General features: G+C 40.5%; 1 protein-coding gene across 1 annotated transcript; it reads right to left on the bottom strand.

Annotated features, from left to right (window-relative positions):
* Nucleotides 1–3,250: 3,250 nt before the first annotated feature.
* On the bottom strand, nt 3,251–5,974 carry LOC149155085 (uncharacterized). Its single transcript, XM_089444311.1, has one exon. The coding sequence runs from the start codon at nt 5,972–5,974 to the stop codon at nt 3,251–3,253; it is 2,724 nt and encodes a 907-aa protein (XP_089300437.1).
* Nucleotides 5,975–11,891: the final 5,917 nt, after the last annotated feature.

The following is an 11,891-nucleotide window of genomic DNA, read 5'->3' as shown; positions in this document are numbered from 1 at the left end:
TGGTGATTGAATAAGGATCACGAGTCACTGTTTCTGGTAAAGCAAATCTAGGAGAGAAAACGCATATTGTCCCAATTGAAAGCATCTAGTCTGATTCTGCAGATTCCAAAGAAAAGCTGTTGGATTTGTTAGGAAGTGTGCATGACACAACTGGAAAGGAAGATCTGCTAGGTTAGCTAGAATGCAAGTTTTACAGAAGGTAATTCTAGAAATGCCATACATTCCCCATCTTTACAAGTACTACAAGCTGAGGACCTTTCACTACGTCTCGAATCCTAGCCACTTCTGATATATTTTCAAAATTTACTGCAGGTTGCTGTTGAACTTGGCTATCGCAAGTTGGTATTAGGACTCTACACATCAAGGATTGCAACACATGTGGTTGCCTCAACGGTAAAGGTATGGAGATTGTCTATTCTCTTGTGTAGTTATGTTTTGTTATGTATCCTTTGTATGGATGACCTAATATTGTAGAGAATCACCAGTGTCGAAAACCCACTTCAACAAAGATGAACCTTGAAGTTGGCTCATATTGTAGGAGATCTCAGTTTTATTTTATATTGTGTTAGAACTTAGAAGCATGAATATTAGTGCTTTTGATCTGCTAGGAGAGTGTGGTGATTCAATAAGGATCACGAGTTTTGTTGTTTACAGTGGGATTATAATTCTGACAAAGTTGTGGCTAGAAAGCTTATAAGAGTTACTTCTAGGATTGGCCTCGCATACCAAAAAACAAGATACTGTCAGTCAGTTACATCCCCTACACCACTGATCATGATTTATCCTCCCTAATTTTTCCACCACTGATGCTTTTGCCAAAACGGATTTAGTTTATATATGTAATAATTATTAACATCATACCATACAAGTATCTCTAGACAACAGTAACGCTTAATCATGAAATTGCAAACAGAGATAACCTCACAACCGCCAAATACTACTCCAGAAATTGTAGATTCAAATTACCGTAAAAGCAATTAGGTCTTGTATTTGGGCTTACCAATCCAGATAATAAAGATTCGAATTAACTAAGATTAATTATGTAATCTGCGTATATCCTTTCAAAAGAGAAATATCGCCAACCATTTTCGACACTGGAACTCTTGGAGCTCTACCGTCATGAAAAAACTACTCCACATCAAACAGCTGACCATAACCATTGAATGTTGAGTATAAGTAGTGACAATCAGAGAATGCAGAAGATGACAGCTGTGAGAAATCATTTAGTTTCTGTACAAATTTTCTATGCCTCTAACTTCCACTTCATTCGATTCCAGCCAAACGATAGTGGGCATCCATCTTTGGTGTCTACTAAAAGGAAACAGAAATCACAATCACAAAGGTAGAGGCACCTTCATTTGAATCATTCATTTGGATGGAAATCCCAAAGAGAAATCCCAGGTAATTCCCACAACTACAACAAGGATCTATCAAGCTGAACTTAATAAATATCATAAAGGTAACCTTAACATGACTTTCAGAGATCACTGTCATTATAATTTTATATAGAAGGAAACCATTAACAATTTGAAATTGAAAACATCAATATTTGGAAATACAGAAGCCCTTACTTTCAACTCCCAAGAGGTTCTTTTAGAAAATTGTAAATAGTGATGGATAAGAGAAATTTGCAAAGGACAAATGAATCTGGAAAATACAAATTTGCAACTCATTGGGATACCTGGTTAACTATGTGGACGAGCCGAAGACAAAAAGAACCATGTGTGTCATGATTTCATACAATATCTTTCAACTTGGATAAAAAAACCAAAATATGGCTTCTTATCATTTGTAATCTTGACATTATTGGACATGGTAAATTGATATTGGAATTGGATTTTTGTCCATATATGCAAATTTCTAAGCAATTGAGAGTTTTAGAATACAGATTAATAGCAGTGTGCAACCCATTGTGAGTGTCTGGAGCATCTTCCAAAGCTGAACATCCAAATGATATAAAAGTCAAGTATGTGAATGTGATGAAAGGCTAAAATGCTGACATGTTTTTGTTGTTTAATGTAGAAGGAATCTTGCCATTTGGGCTCTAGAGCCCAACCTGCTCTCTCTTATTGCAAAACACAGAGCATTTAACCAACGAAAAACACAGAGCAGTGGACCATGTACTCGATTATTCTTTGTTCATACCACAGAGAACTGTTCTATCAAGTACGCGAACCCCTGTTGTGGGGTATACTGCTTTCAATGGAAAAACAACTCATCTCAATTACCTGCTTAACCATTCAGAGAACAGAAAATGCATCGTGTTGTGGATGCCTTAGATTTAGTAGACCTTGGCCATACTATGTTATGAAGTATGGCTGTGCTGGCTATCAGATTATTTTTGGATTGTGATTTTGGACACCAAGGTTTAGATTATTTCTTTATTATGGTGGCTGTAATGAATGATTTTATATTCCATTCATTCTTACTGCATTTGGATAAATGCTCTTATTACTTTTTCAATAGGTTGTTGTAAACATTGACCTATCTAAAGTGAGAAACGTTTTTCTCTATAAAAAAAGTTGTTGGTTGATTCATAAAACCCAAAACAAAGAGCAGTGGACCATGTAATTGAATACTTTTTGTTCATACAACAGAGAACAGTTCTATTAAGATATAACTAAACATGCCAGATATAACTAAACATATATACAATGAAAGTATTCGTTGGCTTCTAAACATATGTACAATGAAAGCACTCTATTATGTAGAGATGTAATTGAGAATGAGCCGCTAATCATATATGCAGGATGGGCCATGGCATCGACAAGACCAGTTAGTGTTTATTGTGGTGCCATATTGTGCGAGTTGTTCCTGCAATTGATGGCGCATTTGTCTGTGTGCATCCCTTTCATGGATGTGAATTGTTATCTTGAGTATTTTCCTTATTTTCTGTAACAATTTAATGGCTGGGCACAAACGGTAAAGTGGCATTGATTGTTGTGGCAGGATCCTTGTCTGCATATCTTGTAATGTAAGTTCTTGTTGCTGAATTCCTTCGCAACACTCGTACAACCGTCGTAGGTAGCATGTATTCATGCCTGTTGCCATCCAAAAAGGAAACATTGTAAGTGACAATGAATATGTTTGACGATTTTGTTTGAATATTCAAAATAAATTAAACGATTCGAGATGAGTATAAAATCATATGAAATTAAATGTAATAGCAAGAAAATCTATGTGAAACTTCGTTATGTAGTGAGTGGTGTTTACCATGTGGGTAATTCTGGAAGACAGGTTGTATGATTGGCTAAAGTGTATTATCCTGGATAGATTTTGATGCAAGGAATGATTCCTCTTGTTGTCTACGCTTAAGATATGGATTCTTGTGCATTTGTGCAATGCGGGAGAATGGGAATGTTGGATTGATGTGTATGTCTGCTAGTGACCGCACTCTTGAAATTGCAGTGAATGTTAGCCCTTGGTGTTCTCTGATGCCGATGTCCACTGTTGCTTTGTCTAATGTCATTCCTTGTGACTTGTGTATCGTTAAATCCCATGCCATTTGAAGTGGTATCTGACGGTGTGCACCCCTTGTGATGGGAGGAATGGGTACATATGTTTGGTGTGAAATGTCCCACGGTGTTCCTCTGTATTGTCGAAAGTCAACAACCACAAAGGATGGTAATGCTGGGGGCTTTGAGTCAATTGAATAAAATATTGAGATGACCTTCCCATGCGCGCCATTGACAAGGCCTTCATGTACCCATAAGTTGCTGGTGAGCATAACTTTTTGTTCACTGCATAAGAGCACCTTTGTAGGTAGGTGCTCATCTTCTGTTGTAGTAGGAGTTTTCTGCCTTTGTTGTTCCGCAGAGCAAAGTGCTACTGGGATGTTCAATTGTTTGAGCATTTTCTTATTATGCAAGACAACTGCGTTGTTTGTTGCGAATACGTGCATGGACTCGTCGAATGTGCATTTATCTTCATGTGTAAGAGATGAACTTGTTCTTGACATTAGATGTTGCCAATCTTCAAGTGTAAATATTCCATTCCTAAGATTTGCAAGTATTTGCCGGAAAGAAACCTGGGACGAGCTAGCTCCTTGTTGATGGAAAACGGTTGAAAGTGTTATGAATATGTCGAAGCTGCGCCAAAGTGCAGTGCCACGCGATGTCCCAGCATATAAAGGAATGTCTTTTACAGGTGGTAGTTGGCCTAAATCTCCGACAAGGATAATTGAGCGATTACCAAATGGTGTATTCCGATGAAGAGGGAATGCCTCTCTTAGACGATCGTCAATGAGAGAAAGCATTTTTGGACCAATAAAGCTCATTTCATCAATGAGGATGTATTCTACATGATGGAGTTTCTCTTGCAGGTGTAGGAGCGGCTGGCCTTCGAGAGGATGCATTCTCTGGATAGGGATATGAAGGGTAGAGTGAATTGTGAGGGCATTTATGTTGAAAGCTGCAACGCCGGTTGGTGCAAGTAACAATAAAGGGTTTTTGTTGGCTGGCGAGTTTTCCACAAATGCTTGGTGCAGACATTTAATCAAATGGGATTTTCCTGTGCCAGCTGTTCCTTGTACGATGATCTTCCGTGGGGATTTTGGTGAAGGGGTTTTGAAGTGTGAAAAAACAACGGTGAAAGCTATGCTTTGGCTAGGGGATAATGTATGATCATGGGGAAGGTTGGAAAATGAATGATGTTGGTTTTGAATGGGTGAGCGGTTGAATTCAATGAAATTGATAGCAGTTTCTTGCAAGGGGGGAGGGACAGTATTTTGTGACCAATTGTGGTTGACATCAAAGTCGCGGTAGCCAATCATGTGGAGATCATCAATTGCAATATTGTAACCTGGGTGTAGTTGAGAGAGGATTTGCCATTCATTCATCTGCATGGAATCAGGGGGGGTGTGTGGGGTAGGTTGATCTTCAGTAGGTGGGCTTTGTGGGTTTTCGGGTTCGCGATGGACATGCCATGGTGTATATGCACCCTTTTTTTGTTCCCAGTGTGCAATAATTTCTGCATCAGTTGAACCGATATCATCAGGGAGTGTTCGGAAGGGGAAATACAAGAGTAATTCACTCCAACAGAAGGTGGCATAAGAAGGATTAGTAGAGGAAGGAATGACATTGTAATGGGGCAAGACATGTACAATCATTGGGGGGAATATGTGTTTCCAGGGGGTTCTTCTCCGCTGGGCAGAATATGACCACGAGCGAGCAGCTTCAAGGAGGGGCAGTGGTTCTAGTGAGGCAGGCCTGTTCATATATGCAACGATAAAGTTTGGTGTCGAACCAGGATTTTCAGTATCTTGCGAAACACGTTTGAAAATAGCCCTGTTGACATTCAAAGAACGGAATGTATGGCTGCAAAGAGAGAGAGGTAGCTTTTGTAACATATGGCATATTTCTTGTGCACCAATGTCTCTATCTGCAATGGTTTCTGTAAGGAGTTTTCGGATGACACCACCAGTAGGTGCTTCTGGAAGGGCACTTTGTGATAGTCGCGATAGCATTTGACGGTAGCTCTCAGATCTTGTCTCCGCTTTTGTTGCATACTTTGAAATATATTTCAATACAGCATGGAAAGAAAGGACTAGTTGGCAATCAACATTTGCTCTCCAAATAGAGAGTAGACCGGCGTTGTGAATATTCAATCTGCCATCATTGCGAGCAGGGACATAGGTTTTACGGCCCTTACCATCAATGAAAAGTGAAGAAGTGGACTTCAATTCCCATGGTACTCCATATCGGCAGCTAAGCACATTGTCTTTCTTACGAAGACAAGAAGATTCATGACACTTTGTATGACGTTGAACGCAGTTGACGCGCTTTGTGTAGTCTTCAAAATGATTGGACGCGAATATTGCTGCTGTGTCAAGGAGACACGGGTTATGAATTGTTGACTGGTGAAGCGGAATAGTTCGGTGTTCTGCCTGACGTGGATTCCAAGAAGTTACGTAGTGGTCGAAATATTTCTGTGCATTAGCAACTTCTAATGCATTGTCCCAATCAAGTGTGTCCATGTCTGGTGCATTTTGTAGCCAAAGGAAGCCATGAATGTGTGCGGATCCTCTATGTTGCCATTCGTATCTGAATATAACATGAAGGGTACATTAATACATGTATATGCAATGTATAAAATTAATGTAGAGGGATATGTATATTAAATAATACCTGCACCAGTAGTCGGTTGCATGGAGGCCTTTTTGAAGGATTTCTTCAAGGAAAATTGTAAATCTACAATGCATATATTGGGCTGTTAGATGTGGGTTTTTAATTATGTTTTGGATTTTCCATTGGAAGGGGTTGACTGAAGTGGAAGGAACACTGGTGGGCATGATCGTGTGCAAGTCATGCCATTTAGTATCAACTACACTGAGAGTGAAAAAGAATGTTGGGCTTCCTATTTGCGTGATCATGTCAGTCAACTTAGATCGGCGTTTGTTCCAGAAAGACCGTGTTCCTCGTAGAGCTGACCCAAACCTCATTATTTGCTCTGGCAATCTTGAATCCGGAGAGTCATGAAGACACTGGTCTAGGACTGATACTGTTGTTGGCAAGTTGTTCTCAATGTACTTCTTCACGAAAACACTGGCTGTTGCTTGGCTACGATGGCGCATTTGAATGTTATAAAGATAGTAGTGGAATCTTGGGTGTTGGCCAAAGCGGTTATCATGGTAGTGCAGCAAGTGCAAAGCATATTCATGCATTTCAACTTTTGTAAGTCTTGGTTGCATGATCATTGCGATGCCTGTAGGGAAGAGTGTGGGGAATGCCATGGCAAGGAGGCCGATGGTGTTGTATTCATTTATAGCAGTTGAAGATATTGGAGGCCAATCGATAGAGCTTGTTGAACTTGAATGGGTCGAGTGAAAATAGTTACAAATGTGGTCACGCTCAGTACATGAATTTGGGAGGACTGGAACGAAAGAAGAGGGTTGGATTTCTAATGGAGGTAGCATGACATCAGGATTATAAGTGGAATCAGTAGTGGTTTGATGGGGTTCAAAAGAGGAGGTGGTTACTGTTAGCGCTTGAAATTTCACCTCATGCTGAGAAAGGTAAACCTCAAGGCTACATCAAACCATTCAGCCTCGTAGCTAGCCCTACGGGGCAGGAGAAGGCTCTCTCCGGCCAATCTCGACAGATCTTCAATGGGATGAGATGACCAACAAGGTAACACTGATATTAGGCTAGTAAACTGATTAAAAAGGTTGATTTTGGGTTTTTTGGGTTTTTGGTGGCAAATTGAGGAAGTGCAATTTTGGGTGCGGGGATTGGACACAGTTTCTGCAGGGGGTTCCTTGGGGCAAGGTAGGAAACATTATTGATGCCTTAAAGTGAGATGGATGATCAGGAATGAAAGATGAGGAGCTAAAGAGAGCAAACAATCACTTTTAATTCTCTTTAGACAGAAGAAAACATTGAAATTAAACAAATTTAAAAGCAGAGCATGGCTAGCATGAATTCATACTTTAACACTTCATTTGTTTAATGTGCAGCAGTAAAGAAATGAAATGAATCACATAACAAAGCTTACAAGAACATGAAGAAACACACCATCAACACATGAGTCCACAAGAATCCCAAAGATGACTGCAAAACCCTGGTCTTCCTTAGCCAAAAATTGCAGAGATACAAGTGAAATAATACGGTGATAGCTTCTCCCTCAAGAGTCCAACCATGAAAATGAGCAAGAAAGTACATAATATAGATGATCTAACCTCTTTCCCTGCCTCCATGGGTCGAGCTCACTATCCTAGGAGCTGTTTGAACCACTTCTAAACTAAGCACTAGAAAATAGGCAGTCAAAACAACTTGCCTCTATAAACTTGGAAACCAGTTCATACATTCAATTTTTACCCTTTACATGAAAGAAACTTCTAGAAGAGTTAAACAAGAGTAAAAGTATCCAAAAAGTGTCATAATTATATCCAAAAGGACCACCATCCACCTCAAAAAGTCAAACTGGAGCCAAACTGCGTTTTCTGGGCTGAACTGGTCAAATCTGGCAAAGTTTCCTCAACGGGTCGCGCACATTTCGTCAACGGATCGCGCACTTTGGAGCTCTGTTTGGAGGCCTTCTCGGTGTCAGAATTGGGTGTAGGATAGCTCGTTGGAAAGGTCTCTGAGTCTACTTTCCAACCCAGCTGGAATTTTTGGATTTGGAGGTCATTTTCCTAGTCAAAAGACAATTCTCCCAAGGCTGCTTCTGCAACTCAAAAAAGGGGCAGAAAGTCAAATTTTGCATGTATTTTGACCTTCTGAAGGCCCAAATCCCCATAAAAAATCAAATCCATCCATAGGCATGTGTAACTTTGGATGAAAAATCTAGAAATGTTGAGTTTTTGCAAAACAGAGCTACGATGACAAAGGGTCTCACCGGGGGTGAGACCCGTTGAGAAGCCAAAACCTGTAAATTTCCAAAAAATACAAAAATTTCCCAAAATTCTCAAAAAATTTTGGGATTTGTGCTGTAGCTGGTGCTAGTGAGTGCCATGATCTTTGAGGGATGCCTCAACGAAGATACGGAGTGGATTGGTCTTCTTCCTCCGCCTAAGAGCCTCAGACAACCTCCTTTGGAACACTTTCATCTTGGCTTTACATACATGCATTCTTGCCCAATAGTGATTCTTCATGTTTCTCAATAGATTTTTCTCTTGGTTGGCCTTAGCCAACAGCTTCTCCAAGTGGGCATTCTCCTGAATGAGCATTGACTCTCGGTCAGCAGGCAACGGATCACCGGGTCTTCTACGGTTCAAGACTCGGTCGCTACGAATCCTCCATAGCTCATCAAGTGCTTTCTCCTCCTCCAATTGTTTGTTCCGCTGCTCCAGGTAAGTGATAGTCCATTGGGCACCCTCAAGTCTCCTCTGCAAAACATCATTTTCAGCCCTGAGATGCTGAATGATTTCCTTCGCCTCTTGGCTAGGAGAACTGTTCTCAAGATCAATCACCGGACCCTCATGAATCATGGGCTCTTTGCCCCTCTGTAGTACCTGTGCTCGTGAAGAAAGCGAGGCCCCTTCCACCTGATGTGGAGATAACACTCGCTGAGCTGAAGATGAAGGCGAGACCCCTTCCACCTGCCGTGGGGATAGTACTCGCCTAGCTGCTGCAAATAAGGCCCTCGGGCCTTTCTGATATGTGAGCTGAGGTGAAGAAACAACATGTCTAGTGACCGGAATATCAGGCTGCTGAGACGGTCCACCCTCCTCATGAATGACCTCGGGATGTGGCTGGGATAACCTTGAGAGCAGCAAAACAAAACCCTATCTCTACTTGCATTTTGACATTTTTAAAGCAAATATACATGAACTTCTCATTTCAACTTGATGGCATTAAAACACATTTCCCATGCTCATTTTTCTCTATCAAGCAAAATACTTTGATGATCAGAGGCCTACCTGCAACCTTGAAGAGATTTGGGGTCATTTGGCAGCTTACTGGCAAATTTCTGTGGAGAAATCCCCAATGGGTCGCGCCCCTCCCAACAGGTCGCGCACGTTGTATTTTTACACTGCAAACAACCCTCTGACGGGTCGCGCACCACCCAACGGGTCTCGCTTTTTCAGGAGGCGTTTGGAGGCCTTCCGAGTGTCGGAATCAGGCGCAAGATAGCTCGTTGGAAAGGTATTTGAGTCTAATTTCCAACCCAACTATAATTTTTCAATTTGTAGTTGATTTGACCTATCAAAAATCAAATCTCCCAAGATTGGTCAAAAAGTACCAAATGAGGCTGCCTGAAAGAAGAGTTCTGTTGCAGTCAACTTTTGAATGCCTTCCTCAACCCCAAATTGAGATCATGATAGCTAATTGGAAATATATTTGTGTCTAGTTATCATTTTACTTATAAATCAGGTCATTTGGCCAACCAAGCTAGGAGAAAACTTGATTTTCCCAAGGTCACTTCAGAGGTGCCTTTGATTCTGCTGAGGCAACGATATTTTTGACATTTCTCTCAAACCATGACACCTGTGTACAAAGTGAATGAGGTTTTTCTTCCTTGGCATGTTTTGAACAAAAACCTCTCTCAGTGTTTCAAAATTCATCTTTTATTGCTCAGAAACATCATTTTAGTGAAACTTATCCTGATGTGTGGCACAAGGGATTTGGTCGAAATGAAGCGAAATGAAGGGGATAAGGGGCTTCTAAATTCTTGAGGAAATTTTGGGGAGAGGGAGGGATGTTAGGAAGTAGGGGAAAGTGGAATATCAGAGATTGAGTGAGGGGAAGGGGTCGAAAAGGGCAAAACACAGGCCCAACCTAGAAAATTGCCGAGTTGTAGCTAGAAACTAGGGTTTGTGAAAAATGAGGAATTTGGCAGATCTAAGGGATGGGAAGTGTTTGATAAGGTAATTTAAGGATAGGGGAAGGTGTATGAACATCAGGATACAAGTTTTGCTGATGATTTGACCGTCCAAGAGAAATTGGCTTTCAAAACCCTAGGAGAGGGAAAGGACCTTGCCAAGGCACAACTGAAGCATGAACAAGATGTAAAATGACTCATTAGACACTGACATGATAATGAAAACCCAATGAATGATGATTGACTTAGCTGAATGATGACATGGACCGCCATTTGGACAACTTTAGAAGGAGTGAAAGCAAACCCTAGACCTAATGCCTAGTGACCAAATTTTGCTTGAAGACTCACTGAAATGACAAAATTTGACCTTGACACTTCAAAATCACTTTTTAAGAGAAAATTTGATCACTGGAGGAAGGCTGGAAAGACTGACACTAACATTGGCTCCAATGGGGATGGTAGCTCCTTGGAGGTGCCAAGAACCTTAGACCTCTGGGAGAGCAGACCAGTGCTTTTCAATCATTGGGCAATGGAGTCAAAAACTCAAGCTGAAATGCATGACTGAAAACCGACTCAAACTAACTTAACAACAAGACTGAAAATGGACTAACAAAGGACTCATGACTCAACTAAAAACTGACTCAATACTTAAACACAATCGACCAACTGAAAATGATGCTCAAAGGGGAGGTTATTCATCACAACCTACTCTAACAGTTTCATTCATCACCTGATCAAGTGAAATGAAACAACCAATGCAACCAAGTAAGTATCTCATCTGCTGTTCGAATTCTCCACAAGTTCTCACTTATGACCAAAAAGAGAGAACTACTGAAAGGCAACTCCCATGACAACTTAGAAACAGATCCGTAAAATGATATGAATTCTCTCCCCACCTCCAAAAACACTGCATAAGGATCTTGAAATTCAAGCACAATGGAACTTAGCTCATCCAATGGATTACTTCTCTTTTCCTCATACCATGAATGCAAATTTTGATCTGATCCTTGTGACGAGACCTCTGCTAAAAATGACAAAGAAACTGACTACCGGATCAAATTCATATCAGCACATGTTTCAAGCTCACATGTGGTCAATGGAGAAAGACTTTGACTGCAAACCTCATCCAAAACATCAGCTATTGGATCATGAAAAACCTGAAAAGACTGCTGCAATGTATCCATTTCTATTGGTTCCATTGTGATTACATGATTGCCTACATGCTGCTCATCTTGTTCTTGAGAGATTTTACGAGAATTCTGCCTTATAAACTGAAATGCTTCAAAACAAAAGGGTATAGAATCTTCCTGTATCATCAAATCATGTATTTCGGCTGCCAAAACTTCATCTGTAATCTGCCTTTCAATTTCATTTGGTAGCTGCAAATCTGATGCTACAGGTTGCTCAAGAATTTTGTTATCTGTCTCATCCTCAACATTAAATGATTTACTATGCAATCTACCCTTCAAAAACTGAATTGATTCAAAACAGAATGGTATGGAGTCACCTTGAATCATTAAATCATGTGTGTCCATTTCCAAGTCTTTAGCTGCAACTTGACAATCAATGGCTTTCGGGGGTTGCAAATCTGAATATGAGAAGTTTTGAACAAAATTTTCATTGCTCTCAAG

This window comes from Pinus tabuliformis, chromosome 9 (assembly GCF_031772625.1).
Source record: "Pinus tabuliformis cultivar Carrire ecotype Pingquan chromosome 9, CPIR1, whole genome shotgun sequence".
NCBI lineage: Eukaryota > Viridiplantae > Streptophyta > Pinopsida > Pinales > Pinaceae > Pinus > Pinus tabuliformis.
Note: the sequence above shows the minus strand (reverse complement) of the source record. Positions and strands in the feature narration are given on the sequence as shown.